At 44.6% G+C, this 13,946-nt stretch overlaps 3 protein-coding genes across 6 annotated transcripts; 2 read left to right on the plus strand and 1 right to left on the minus strand.

The window, feature by feature from the left end:
* Nucleotides 1–559: 559 nt before the first annotated feature.
* On the minus strand, nucleotides 560–6,493 carry LOC109857046 (importin-11). 4 transcript variants are annotated; one of them, XM_020432937.1, is made up of 18 exons: nucleotides 6,096–6,493; nucleotides 5,298–5,425; nucleotides 4,965–5,065; nucleotides 4,756–4,869; nucleotides 4,237–4,643; nucleotides 3,834–4,118; nucleotides 3,550–3,705; nucleotides 3,366–3,424; nucleotides 3,088–3,270; nucleotides 2,900–3,011; nucleotides 2,605–2,825; nucleotides 2,366–2,530; nucleotides 2,074–2,266; nucleotides 1,729–1,966; nucleotides 1,543–1,639; nucleotides 1,198–1,469; nucleotides 947–1,088; nucleotides 560–855 (listed from the first exon to the last, which is right to left on the minus strand). In XM_020432937.1, the coding sequence occupies exons 2-18, from the start codon at nucleotides 5,418–5,420 to the stop codon at nucleotides 751–753; spliced, it is 2,973 nt and encodes a 990-aa protein (XP_020288526.1). In that variant the 5' UTR covers nucleotides 5,421–5,425; nucleotides 6,096–6,493; the 3' UTR covers nucleotides 560–750. The 4 variants fall into 4 exon arrangements, with proteins under 4 accessions (XP_020288526.1, XP_020288525.1, XP_020288528.1 ...); XM_020432936.1 differs by having other exon boundaries at nucleotides 5,298–5,467; XM_020432939.1 differs by having other exon boundaries at nucleotides 3,366–3,406; nucleotides 5,298–5,467; nucleotides 6,096–6,492.
* Nucleotides 6,494–7,573: 1,080 nt separating this feature from the next.
* On the plus strand, nucleotides 7,574–9,694 carry LOC109857037 (40S ribosomal protein S6). The gene is made up of 5 exons (XM_020432920.1): nucleotides 7,574–7,679; nucleotides 8,221–8,425; nucleotides 8,606–8,751; nucleotides 9,081–9,281; nucleotides 9,435–9,694. The coding sequence occupies exons 1-5, from the start codon at nucleotides 7,674–7,676 to the stop codon at nucleotides 9,627–9,629; spliced, it is 753 nt and encodes a 250-aa protein (XP_020288509.1). The 5' UTR covers nucleotides 7,574–7,673; the 3' UTR covers nucleotides 9,630–9,694.
* Nucleotides 9,695–10,010: 316 nt separating this feature from the next.
* Nucleotides 10,011–13,913, plus strand: LOC109857044. The gene is made up of 3 exons (XM_020432934.1): nucleotides 10,011–10,299; nucleotides 10,858–12,129; nucleotides 12,264–13,913. Exons 2-3 carry the CDS (start codon nucleotides 10,913–10,915, stop codon nucleotides 13,822–13,824), a joined length of 2,778 nt encoding a protein of 925 aa, XP_020288523.1. The 5' UTR covers nucleotides 10,011–10,299; nucleotides 10,858–10,912; the 3' UTR covers nucleotides 13,825–13,913.
* Nucleotides 13,914–13,946: the final 33 nt, after the last annotated feature.

Consider the following 13,946-nt stretch of genomic DNA (forward strand, 5'->3'; position numbering starts at 1 on the left):
TACTGTTTTTAGGTCGGACACGCACGAAAGAAACAGCGGGCGAATCGATTTTAATAATCGCAAGCGAGTAGGTAAATTGATAAAAATTCACAAATATGTTTAATCTCAACAAAATGAAGCGGCTCTCAAACAAGATATATGTAACAATTAATCAAAGATATATGTAGATCTAAAGAACTAAGAAGGGAAATTATTTTTCATAATAATATATTATAAAAAGATATAGATATTACATGAATGTCAAGTCTCTCCTCTTTCTCCGATAATCTATCGAAGATACATATATCGGACAAATAACTTTCTTAACATCTTGTTTCTCACAGCAGTGAGAGAAGCGAGCAACTCTATTTATAATCTTAACGTATAATAAAGTTTATAAATCACGTACGCGACTTGTTGATCAATCTTTCTCTCTCCCGTGTTTACATTCAAATCATATATAAATTTACTCAAGTCATGTTTAAAAATAAAATCGGAAAGAGCGGAAACAACAAATTTTTTTCGTTTGACGCGTGACAGAACATAAAAATAATAGGAAGAGAGAGAGAGAGAGAGAGAGGAGAGAGAGAGAGAGAAGAGTAGGATCTTTTATTATCAACATTATTAATACAGTGAAACATGGTATTATAATACAATAAAATAGTGCCGTTTTACAATAAATCGCTGTAAAGCATCTTTTTTCTTATGCGTTACGTAGTTTTTGCGTCGGAATCCTTGTATTGTAGTTTGATCTCGCTCCCATTTTTTTTCTCACAGCGATATGTACTCCTTGAGTGTCTCATCAATTTCGGGACTAAGGGTGAGCATCAGCTGATCGAACTGATTGTCCCCCACTATACTTCGGAACGCGATCAACTGATCGGAGATTTCAATAGAAAAAATAGTCTTCTGTGAGTAAAACGATGAGAAACGTAACGAAAAATGATGTGATAACCAAGTCACTCACCTGATTTTGAAACGTATCCTTCAGAGATATACTGTGCACAGGATCGCTGAAAATAAGCTTCTTTTGCCGTTGAGCATGTTCGGTTTCGTAATCTACATCCTCGTACTGCGACGGACTCGGTTGATCGGTAATCATTAACGAACTGGCAATCAGAACCGCATTTTCGTTAATCGTCGCTTGTGTTCGTCAAACGTAAAAATAAAAAATAAAAAAAATTTCGCTCGATAAAATCCGCACGCGGCGCAACTTACTCAACAAGATAGTCTTTGTCGTCATACGCGATGACATCGTTGAGCGTCTCAACGATGTTCGATATTATCCTCGGGAAATACTCGAGAACCGTGGGCGGACTGTTGGCCCCGAGAAGAGAGCAGAGTGCGAGAGCTAGCAATTTGCGCCGTTCGATTTGCGTCACGTTCGGCATTCTCTTAACCCATCCATGTATCAACCTTTCGAGCACGATCTCCTCCCTCGTTTGGGTTCCCCAAGCAATATTCATAATCTGAGCTAGATCGCCGATAACCTGCGAAAGATGATCCCTTATTATTACCGAAGCGACTTCGGACACGATTTTGCCAAGTAGTTTATTTTATCACCTGTACAAAAATATCCCGAGAACCCAGTAAAACTCTAGCGATAATGGAAAGGTTCACGGTCGTGACCATCAGCGACTCTTCGTCACTGTTTACGCTCCTGTAAACAAACAGACCGCGGTGTCAATTACCTCGCGAGTGCGAAAAAAAAAATCCTATCATAATCCCAACACAATCTCGTTTACTTACTCGAATATCTTCGGCAAGCTAGGTTTTATCAACATCGCACCCTGCTGCGGTGATACTTTGAGACAACTTTCGAAGAGACCCAGGGCCATCACTCTGCCTTCGGACCGTAGATCACACAGAAGACTTCTTAGGGTTTCTATCACAACTGAACCTCTTTGAGTGAAGAAATCTTGCGGGCTCAACAACACGTATGCTTGAATTATATACAAACACGTACGCAGGTTCTCCGTGGATTGATCTAAAAGACGAGAGAGAGAGAAAGAGAGAGAGAGAGAGAATGTAATTAAATGCCGAGTCAATGAAAATTGTCATTGCAATTCAAATCAAATGCAGATTATCGCAAACCCAATAATGCCGGCATGTTTCGGAAGAGATCCATTATAGCGGGCGTAGGAGCGGGCGCGTTCTCCAACAGAGCCAACCACAATTCCAGACCGTCTTCTAACAAATAAACGTAGCCATCTTCGTTCAAGTCGCAACTCAGAGCTACGATACCTACAACTAGCGGTTCCAGAGCGACGCTTTCAGAACCCAAAGCCTGTTAACAAAACGCGACAACATTGAGACAACAACAAGATCGTCATCGACGCGCGTGGATAATCAACAGACAAAAATATTTGGTTACAAAATAATTTACCTTCTCCAGATGTATCAGAGTCGACACTATGGCGCATCTCAGCAGATGATGCACTTCGGACTGCTGCCAGAGTTCGGGTAGGTACGAGCTGAGCGCACCGATGTACGGTTTAATGCCACTTCCCACGCGCTCGATGATAAAAGATAGAACGCTCAACACGTGCATCTAACGCATCGAAAATTGTGTAAAGAAAACAATAATACAGAAGAGATGAAATATCGACTGTCTACTCTATGTACTTTGGTGTCGCATTCGTTGACGTCTTTCAGAAGCCCAAACAGCAACGAAAATGTCGGTTCCAGGAAGTAAGCGAATTCCTCCGGATTGAATTGAAAATCGTCGACGGCTTGTCTCAGAGCGTGACTCGCCGCCAAACGAATGCCCAGATCTTCCTCGGGACCCAACGCCTCGATCATCAGCTTGTACAATTCCGGTCTCAATTCCGGGCTCAATTTGATATCTGGAGAAAATCGATGTTAAAAGTTGACGAGCGCGCGACGAGCAATCGTCTGCGCAATAAGATTTTCCACTCACTTGTCCATTGGCCGATCAGCCAGCACACGCGTCTTCTGATAATTCTGTAATTGTTACTCCGAACCTTCAATTCCTCTCTCAAGGTCGTTAAAAACCACTGATCGAAATTCACCTGGTGTTGAAGAATGATCGAATTAATTAATCGTACGTTTTCAAGGTTCTTTTCATTAACGTTGTTGTATTCTTACCTCGTCATACAGATCGAACGCGGCCAGACCAACCGCGCGATAAACCGCGTCTTTTACTAAAATCGCTCGCAAATTTTCAGGATCGACCGGTTGATGATGCTGTTGCATCATATCAACCAGGACTGAGGAGAGAACGTCCCTGAAGTGATGGAAGATGGCCAAAAATAAAGATTCTGTGCAAGGCTGCAACGTAAATGTTCATTCCGTGTGATATATTGCATCTTTTTTTTTTTTTTTAATATAGTTTTATCGATTACTGCACATCTTCAACTGCTCACCTTTAAACTATATTTCCACGATTCTCCGCCATCATCAGCAGCTGAAATAAATATACCGTCTATAAAAAATTTAAATTTCATTTAATCACGAGACAACACATTGCCACTGCTTCGTATTAATCTTGAGAAAAAACGAAAAACAAAAACAAAAAAAAAAAAAAAACAGTTAAAGATACTGATTTACCAAAACTTTCCGGTTGAGTGTCCCACAATTCAAGATCCGCCGGTGTTAAGAGAAAATAATGCGTTACGAGCCTCCTACAAATTTCTGTTAAAATCTCCGGTGTAAAAAATTCTTGTCTCAATTGGCACGCCCTCAATACCAGTGGATCTTTCGTCTCTGTTGAGGAAGATTTCAATTTCGAGAATACTAACGAGAATTGCATCGGCACAAAGCGAGATCGAGATTCGATATAACTCGCCGTGAAAAAAACAAAAAAAAAAAAACAAAAAAAACGTTCTTTTTACCTTCCAATATGTTCCTTTTCCCACTGATAATTTTAGTTGATCTATAATGCGTCGACAGTAAAATGCTCTTTATCAAATTCAGACACTGAATGACAAATCTCTCAAACGCCAATTCCTGGCCAGCCTCTGTAAAACAGTAAAAAACGGAGAACTCCAGGGAAGTCGGTATGAGCTCCACGTAGCAAAACGGATGTTTCTCTAACGCTCCTAATAAAACTTTGGTCAAATGTATTATAAACTTGTTGCACACATCCATCTGCACACCTCTGGAGGCTAACGTTTTTCCTGAAACAATGGAAATGGAATGTTCGAAGGAATCGAAACGCAAACAAGACGAAAAAAAAAAAAAAAAAAAACTATGAAATTTGAAGTAAAAACAAAATAAACAAACGAAGATACTAACGGCATTCGAGGCAGGTTCTTGCGCGTCCAAAGATGATTCTCAGAAACAACATAGCGTCGTCGGATTCCGACGGTTTGGAGAAACCGTTCTCGATCATTTGTCTAAGCATTCTCAACAACAAGAGCGCCTTCTCCAAAGACTCCTGTATCTGACTGGCGTCCGTCCCGTTCGACACCATAATCAGAAAGGATTCCGTGTATGTGTTCCATAGATTTAAAACGAAATTGAAAATTGTCGCGGTCAATTCCCGGAAATATCTCTGACCCTCGACCAAACGTCTGGACGCCAATACCTTCACCACGTGATGCAGAGTCAGCAGCGCCTGGCGCTGCGCCAGAGGATTCTCTCTTCTTACGACTTCCAGCAAAGTGGGTACCAACTCGCCCCATTCTCTGGGACAGTCGTACCTACGTGCAAGAAAAAGAGTGTGTCAAACTCGCTAAAAATGCATTGCACACGTATAAACACGTACACACGTACACACGTACACACACACACACACATACACACATTATTTACCTTGCTATCCTAGAAATGAGGATTGCTAATTGTACAGCTAATGGATTTACAGGTTCTTCAAAATTTCTTAGCAAATGCTGTCGCAGGAAATCCTTCTCCTTGTCCTCAATCGCACTGAAATAAATTCATTGCGTGTTATCACACACATGTAAACAATACACATTTCGAGATGTGCAAAATATTTTCTTCATTGATCGAGCGCTTCTTACTTTGGCGCATTCTTCCTCCAATATCTTTCAACGCCAATCTTTAGATACACTATAGCCATCCATCTAACTTCGACAGCCAAGGAATGATTCGAGAGAACTTCCTGAAAATTTTTGCATCGCAATCAGCTCTGAGATCGCACGTTAATACAATCGCGTGATATAGAAAAAACATTGAAGATAACAAATGGACGTGTGAATGAACATGATCCATGCAACATTCTATGAATTCAAAACGCACATATATATAGAGAATAAAGATTTGCTACGTTAAAATTACATAAACGGTCAAAGCAATCTTACGATCTGGTTTGTTTTTTTCACGCGAAAACTTACATATAAGGCTATGTAGAATCCTTGCTGGGTCTCCCATTGTTTCAGTATCTGTTCCGCAGACTTGAGAACATTGGGATCTTGACTGACAGCCCGCCGTAGTACTTCTATCACTTCGGTATTCATGTCTCCTTATTAAGCAATACATATGTCAATAGATCTACCATGTTCCGCTACGTGTCAACAGAAACATAAAATTTTTTTTTTACGTCGTCGAATGTCTTTCACCCGCAAATCGGTTTGGCGATCGGCTACACTAATCCGTCAATAAAACGCTACGCGCGCAACCACATCGTCGTTGTCCGAATCCTATAAAAGCTTATCAAAGGGCGGAACAAGAACGAACGAACGAACGACGCAGTTCTCGTCGACGAGACGCAGTTCTAACTCTGTCCTCAATAAGGATCGAACCATGTGGTCGCGAAACACAGACCGTTCGTCGCAAACAAGAGTCGCCCGGATAAAAACGGACGCGAAAGAGCACGCGATCGCGAGGGGATCCAAGGGTCTCGCGTGTGTCCTCTCGCGTTACATCATTTCTCGTCAATTACGCGAATTACCGTTTTGTCGTTGCGCGTTCCGGCAACGGGAACGACGACGGGAGATGCCTTCTCTCTCTCTTTCTTCCTTTCTCTCTCTCTCTCTCTGTCGCGCACGCACAACGACGGACGTCCTAACCTGTAACCGCGGAGACGTACGCGCAAGAAAAAACGCAACGGGGGAACGGGACGACAACCGCCGCCGCGATGTCGTGCAACTCGCGTTTCACGGTGTTTGTTTGTTTGTTTTTTTTTTTTTTACCTGTTCCGCTACGATGTCGCAGACTCTCATTACGCGCGTTCCATTCGTCGTTTCCGCGAGAGGGAGAGTATTTACGTGGTAAATCGATACATAACGAAAATCCTCTCCGGCGCGGATCCCTCTCCGTTGTCGTCTGTTCTCTTCCGCGGAATATATCAACGCGCACACATGCGCAAGTCTACTTCTCGCAACACGCGCGTCAATGTCCCACGCGACGTCGGCAACTTTCGCGACGAGATTTTCTTCTTTCTCTCCCGACCGGGATCTCGGTATTACGGGCGATGTGATAACTAACACCGCTGCCGCTGCTAATGCTCTGCTTCTGTTGTTCCTTTTTCTCTCCGCCTTCTTTCTTTCTCACGGCGATAGTGACCAGTGATGAAAGTTTTGGCAGGCTAGCACCAAGGGTGGGAGCCACTGGGAATACGCACACAAGCGAGACCGCCGTCCGTGTGCATGACGTCACACACACGGACGGCGGTCTCGCCTGTGTGCGTATTCCCAGTGGCTCCCACCACCTTGGTGCTCTTGGTGCTAGCCTGCCAAAACTTTCATCACTGATAGTGACAGTTGTCACGCGCGACGGTGGCGTCGATACATATCTCTTCTTGCATCACGCGCTCCGGTGATAAATTTGCGACCGAGTACCAATTTGCGACGCGCAAACCGATCGGCGCCGGTAATTCAATCCCAATCCCTCGTTATTCCGTTTGCAATTTGTAAAAAAAAAAAAAAGTAAATTAATATATTCACCCCCCCCCCCTTTCCACCTTTTTCTCTAGAGAAGAATAAAAACGCGACAAAAAATTAATAATTAAATTAAAGTTTTAATATTCTTTTTGTTTCCCTGATTTTACGAGCTTGCAAGTTCCACATTTGTGAATGATTTTGCAATTTTCACGCACGCGGAGCGCGTCTCTTTGTTGTGAAAATCAATTGGCTAGTACGAGAACAACAAACTCGTAGATAGAACAATATTTGTGAAAACGATCGATCGAACTTGATGCCAAACCGTGAGTTGAAACTTTGATGTATCGCGAGGGGCTACGAGAAATTCGACTTCCACATTCCATTCAAGAAATCTCTCGCAAACACGTTCGATTTGAATCGTCGCGGATATCCGGGGGAGAGACCGGGTGCGTTCAGACAACTCAACGGTTGAGAGATCATCACTTATGATAGGACTATTCTTCAAAATCTGCTGCGGTTCCAAAAGTATGATCCAATCAGAAGTGATTGGGTGCGTTCAGACAACTCAACAGTTGCACAACCGTTGAGAGATAATTACTTCTGATTGGATCATACTTTTGGAACCGCTGCAGATTTTGAAGAATAGTCCTATCATAAGTGATGATCTCTCAACTGTTGAGTTGTCTGAACGCACCCATTATCTCTCAACCGTTGTGCAACTGTTGAGTTGTCTGAACGCACCCACTGACGCTGCTCTCGTGTTGGATTGGCAGTACTGCGGCAGCAGGACTGCCAACCGTTGCCAATGGGAGCGAAAGAGAAGAAGCGGAGAGTGTCGTCTTGTTTCTCTTTTGGTTCGAGTTCTCTTGGCGATAGAACGTTTCCACGATGAAGGTGAGAATCCGTTGATATTTCCGCGATCTCGAGCTTTTTGCACGAAATTGAAATTTTTCGCTACGCGGCGATACGCGCTGAAAACCGTGTCGTTTGTATTTTTGTCGAGAAAACCGCGATTACACCGCGCGCACCGATCGTAAATTTAGCGTTATTTACAATCGAAACGAAACTGGTTGTTTCCTTTCGGTTTTCTAACGTTACATTGCGGTTACATCGTATTTTCGATTGTTGCAATTCGTGAACTTGAGAAATTGCATCGGGAAGAGTAATTTGTTTTTACCCGCATGTGCGCTTTGAAGCACCAAACCCTAACCCCAACTCAACCTCGTTTCNCATCTGAACAATATGCGGACTCTGGTTCTGTTGACAAAAAATCAAAACTTGAAAGAGCGATAATAAAATTCACCACGAGTAGATCTGCTTTGTTTGCGAACAGGTTCTTGGTTCACAACTTCGTCTAGCTTTGAGACATTATCAACGTGTTGGTAGAAATTGATGTACGCAATTCTCTAACGTCGCNCTCCTTTCTCTGTTGCAGCTAAACGTATCGTATCCGGCGACAGGATGCCAAAAGCTCTTCGAAATATCGGATGAGCACAAGTTAAGAATCTTTTACGAAAAGCGAATGGGCGCCGAAATTGAGGCGGATGCGTTAGGAGATGAATGGAAAGGATATGTGGTACGCATATCAGGTGGAAATGACAAGCAAGGATTTCCCATGAAACAGGGTGTCCTTACAAATGGTGAGTTTCGGTAACGCTCTGTTTTCCAAACTAATACAACAGGTTATTTACTTTTTNTTTGAAGAGAAAATTATATTATTTACTTCTCCAGAATTGTAAAAGTAAATAGAAAATTTTCTGTATTTGCAAGTCAATTAACATGATAAATAATTGTCTCTTTAATTTGATGTTTGTTTGCAGGTCGTGTACGTCTATTGCTATCAAAGGGCCATTCTTGCTATAGACCACGACGCGACGGCGAAAGGAAGAGAAAATCTGTTCGCGGTTGCATTGTGGACTCTAATTTATCGGTACTCGCTCTCGTTATAGTACGCAAGGGACAACAGGTACGGTTGCGATATGTACAAATTTTTACAATGTTTTTACAAGCGACCCCATGTTGTTCAGGGTGTATTCAAGAATTGTCTAAATTGTCTTGGAATACTATTGTTTGCATGGGAGATTAAAATCGTTTTTTATTTGGGAAATGGCGATTTTCAAAAATCTACGACATTTCTCAGTGTACGAACGAGACAATTTCTTTTTATTCTCATCAGTAATTTGTCTTGGATTTTGAAGATGCATTTGATACTCTGTGATATAAACTACAAAAAAATATGTGAAGAACTTGTATCAATATAAAAGAACCCCTAGCTAATAATATTTATTGTTGCAGGAAATACCGGGTCTGACNGACATGAACGTTCCGCGTCGTCTAGGACCCAAGAGAGCAAGCAAGATTCGCAAGCTCTTTAATTTAACTAAAAAGGACGACGTACGACAGTTCGTCGTTAAACGTCCAGTTCAAAAAGAAGGAAAAAAGGAGCGTCTAAAGGCTCCGAAAATCCAGCGATTGATAACTCCCATTGTTCTTCAGGTGCGTGGTTTTTCTCAATCAAGGGAGAAACCAACAAGAGAGTTTAAAGATTTATTGAAATCGTGAAAAACTTGAATTATATTGTTGTTGAATTAAGTATCAAACTTGTCTTCGAAAACGTAATGTGAAAATTTATTTTGTATTTCTGTGCAGAGAAAACGTCACAGATTGGCGCTGAAGAAGAAGCGTTGCTTGGCTCGCAAGGAACAAGCCGCGGAGTACGCGAAATTGCTGGCGCAAAGACAAAAGGAGGCGAAGAACAGACGACAGGAGGAACTCAAACGTAGGCGCAGCGCCTCCATGAGGGACTCCAAGTCCTCCAGCCAGTCGGCACCCACACAACAGTAAATCTGAAAATTCTGCAAAAATTCATAATATACATAATAAAAAAATATATAAAAATAAAACATCAACCGAGTGTTCTCGCTTCTCTTTCTGCCTTTCGTCCTTGTCCTACGACACATCTGTGAATCGATCCCGAGTCTTTGTTGCTCTTTCTCTTCGAATGGTAAGATCGAAATGTTGCAAAACAAATGCGTACTCTGACGTGAAGAAAGTCAACTTGCGAGGTTGGTACGCGCGTCGACACTGACCTCTTCAGGGATCATTTTCAATCTGCGGCTCGTTGAAACGCGGAAAGGGAACAAATTAACGTTGCACAAGTTCCATACGTGCGCGAAAGGGACGTTTTCTTTTTTTTTTTTTTTTTATATATTTGTTGACATTCGAGACATTCGTTGGGAGATCGGGTGGGCATTTTTTCTCATAACGGTCATTCGCGAAGTGACGAAACAAACGAGGATCGGTTCAAACTTGGCTCACCACCCCGACCTTCCCGCCATCGCACTTCGGTCCGCCAAAATAAATTGCAAGATCGACGCGGACCAATTAAGTTACTTCAAAAACGTGCGAGGCTCGTCCGGCGGATCTTCCCCCTCGCGAGATTCCTTCGCACGATCAAATCGAATCTTCTCTCGCCGCTGGACCGGAACTCGTTTAACTTCGAACACACACAGAGGTACGCATTTTCTCACTTTGTGCACTTGTCTTCTCGCGCCGCAAATCTCCGGTCAAAATAATCGGCTCGCGTTGCACGAGTGTTTCGCGTTTAGTCGGGGCGACGGACTTTCTTAACCTTTTGTTTGCGCGACAACAAAGAGGTAATGTTCGTATTTCAATTATTTCTCCTTGCTCGGTTGTAAATTTCCGGGAAGTTGTCACGTCACGTTCGGAGCGAAGAGTCTCGTCTCGCCAAGATGGACGTGTGTATCAAAATAATAAACAAACGCGCGGGACCACACGTTGTGAAAGTGCAACGTTAAACTTGTAATCGTCAAAATTTGACACGCACTTTCCGGACAACTTCGGGATTCGCGACAGCTGATCGTCCCTGGGTTACCGTGTCTTGTAGGAAAATATCTCGGACACTTCGTGAAAAAATTAATTTCAACATTGAGAAAAAAACCTGCGACTCGCAAGTTTATACAAATTGTTTTGCTTCTGCGAATTAGTAATTTTTATTCTTCTTCAACTTTTGTAACCGCTAAAAAACTACTACAACCACTTAAAAATCCAGGACGGTCCGTGTCAATCCCGTCTGGTAACCCTATGGTCCTCGGAACGCAACAATCATGTCGGCGATCGAGGAGGCAAGGAAAATCGTAGGGAAACAGAGATCCGTGGGTTTCGCGACGGAGAGCAAAAAGACCCGCACGCCGCCTCGCTTCCTCAGTCACACCCAGTCCTCGCTGATGAAGATGAGAACGCCGATCAATCTGAAGAAGAAATTGTCGTCCGCGATTAAGGACAGGGAATCGCGCAGCTGCGTTTTCAAGAGACGAAGCGGACGAGTCAGACAGCGAAGCAGAAGCGTGCTGGCGCTGAAGATGATCCTGGACCAGCATCATCGCGCGACCCGTCGCTCTCTGTCGGGCGACGTGCTGACGGAAACGACTCGGCCCCAGTCGAAACGATACACCGATAATTTTCTCGTTTCCCTTGAGAACGATCTTATCAAGGATATTTCCAATATCATTAAGTGCGCGAGAAGTCCGATCAAGTTGGCGTCGAGAATCGTCGGTCGGTCTGAGGCGCGCGCTGAGGATTCGAACGATTCGCTCGACGTCACGTGCTCGCTGTCGCTCTCGTCCGTGTCCGTTCGCGAAGAACTGGATTCTAACAGTGTCCGCGATTTTTCCGAAGACAGCACGGTCGTAGCGAGCGGATCTCGGTCCGACGAGGAGATTATCGAGGAGAAAGAATCCGCTAGGTCTTCTGGGGATGTCGATGTTTCGAAACAAATTGACGCGTTTAAACACGAGGACAACGAGGAGCCCCGGACTCTTCCGAACCGCGAAGAAGCGCCGTCGAGCACGTCGTTGCAAACCGACGAGATCAAAGTTCTTCACCGAAGGTCGAGTCACAGAAGATTCAGAGAAACCGATTCCTCGAACGAGAACAACATCGAGACTCAAGTGTGTCGGCAAACCACGACGAATCGCAAATACACACGAAGAATTTGGAAGAAGAGAAAAGCCAAGAACGAGGAGACCGAATTTAAAACCGGCTCGCAAAATTCGACGAACTCGACAATCGCAAGACAGATCGACAACTCGCAGGATACGAGAGCGAACAACAGCGACGCGAAGTCCGCGCGGAGGAGGGACGGTCAGAGGAAGTTTAATAATTTCGCCAATCGGCGAGCTTGGCGACCGGCCGGAATCGGCAAGTACTCGAACGCGGAGAACACGGCGTCTTCGACGCAGGTGGCGTCGCAGAAGTCGTCTCGTTCGATGGAAAAGCCCGTCGCTCCGATGAGGAACAAACATTCGTCCGTGGAACAAGTCGAGTAATATTCTTTGTTTTTTTTTTTTTGTTAATTAATCAATTAATTTTTTATACTTAAGAGTTTTGAAAAATTTTGGGGATCGAATGTGAATTGGATTTGCGCGTTCACAATATTCGCATTCGGTCGATTTTCAGGTCGTTCGATAGCGGATCTACAAACGCATCGATGTCCGCGAGCCAGTCCAAGATGTTGAAAGAAAATCGAGACCCGGGAAGAGAAGCGAGGGAGCAACACGATCAGCAAAAGAAAGGACTGCAAAAACGAAAACGATGGACGTGGAAGGTCCCAAACGACTCGGGCAAGGATAACGAGGTCGGTTCGAGATGGCAACATTGGCGATCGTTCACGCCGCGATCCCCGAAGGACTCGAACGACAACGAACAAAACTTCTCCGAGTCCGTCAAGATCCGCGGCAGAAGAACGAGGCCCACCGAGATGATCAACGCGTTGAAGGAGATTATCAACAGCGTAAGTGACGACGAAGATGCGAGGGAGAACGTCGCGAGCGCTTCCGATACTGACGTCTTCCAAAAGATCGACAACGAAACGCCACCGAGTCGTGACGCGGAAATGCCGATCGACGATCTCGCGACAACCGGCGACTCGAACGAAGCGGAGACCACCCGATCGTGCGAACGATCATCTTGCAAGTCGATCGGCACGCAGACCGAATCGAATACCCTTTCGCGTGGCGATCTCGAAACGGACGTCGATTCCGAGAAAATTTCGAAACAGACTCGAACTGTCGCAGCGCAGACGTCGCCGTGCGGCAAAACCGAGACCGGATGCAACACGACGTCGTACGGCGACATTTGTCGAGACGCGGAAGTTTCTTGCGACCTGATAGGCTCCTCAAACGTGAGGGCAACCGTCGCGATCGAGAAAGCATCGAACGAGTCGGAGAACAATGCGATTCACGTTACAAACATCTACGATTCCGATAACGTTTACGACGTTACCATCGTCGATCCCGACTCGCCACTTTACGACAGTTCGAATCCGTCAGATAGCGACATTCGGAACGACGTCGTACGCGAAGAAACGGAGAACGTACTGTCGGACGATCTGATCGAGAACATGAAGATGATCTTCGAGCTCGCGGCGGAACGCGCGCGCAATCTTCGCGAGGCCGTTGTTATTTATTACGAGAGTCTGATGTCGCGCGAAGATCAAAACGAGGAAATTCGATACGACGAAGAACCGTCGCGGGATCATCGTTATCGTCTCGAGAGATGCGCTTCTTTCACGAGTTCCGCGAGTGTGGAGGAGATCGGAGACTCCGACGGGGAGCGTTTCGTCGCGAGCGACGACGATTTCGACGACGGACGTTCTTCGAGCAGCGCCAGTTCGGGACAGACTTTCGTGTCCGTGATTCGAAACTCGAGAGCCAACGTGCAAATCATCGACCGAGATGATGGAAACGCGAGATCGAGTCTGAACGAATCTCTCGAAGGTTCGAAGTCGCTGATGCGACTGGTTTGTCGTCGCACGCGGAAGGAACACGCGCTCGAGTTATTACAATTCGGAAACGACGGGGAAAACTTGGGGAAAGAGATGAAAATTCTGACGCTTCCCGTGACGGAGAAACCGTCGATTCTCACGCGCGAGAATCTGCTTCCGCTCGTCTGCTGCGCTCTGTGCACCGTGGTGGTTTGGTGGCTGCAATTTTTGTTCCGATGCCACTCCGACAAGTAACAATCTTCGCGAAGTTTCAGTTGCAGCAGCGCGACAAGATTGCTCGTTGATTTTACATTCCGACATTTTTCTTTTTCGTTATTCCGTGTTACATTTTTTTATTTCAGAAAAACTGTGTGTTT

Source organism: Pseudomyrmex gracilis, unplaced genomic scaffold, assembly GCF_002006095.1.
Source record: "Pseudomyrmex gracilis isolate BER0280 unplaced genomic scaffold, ASM200609v1 scaffold_141, whole genome shotgun sequence".
Classification (NCBI taxonomy): domain Eukaryota; kingdom Metazoa; phylum Arthropoda; class Insecta; order Hymenoptera; family Formicidae; genus Pseudomyrmex; species Pseudomyrmex gracilis.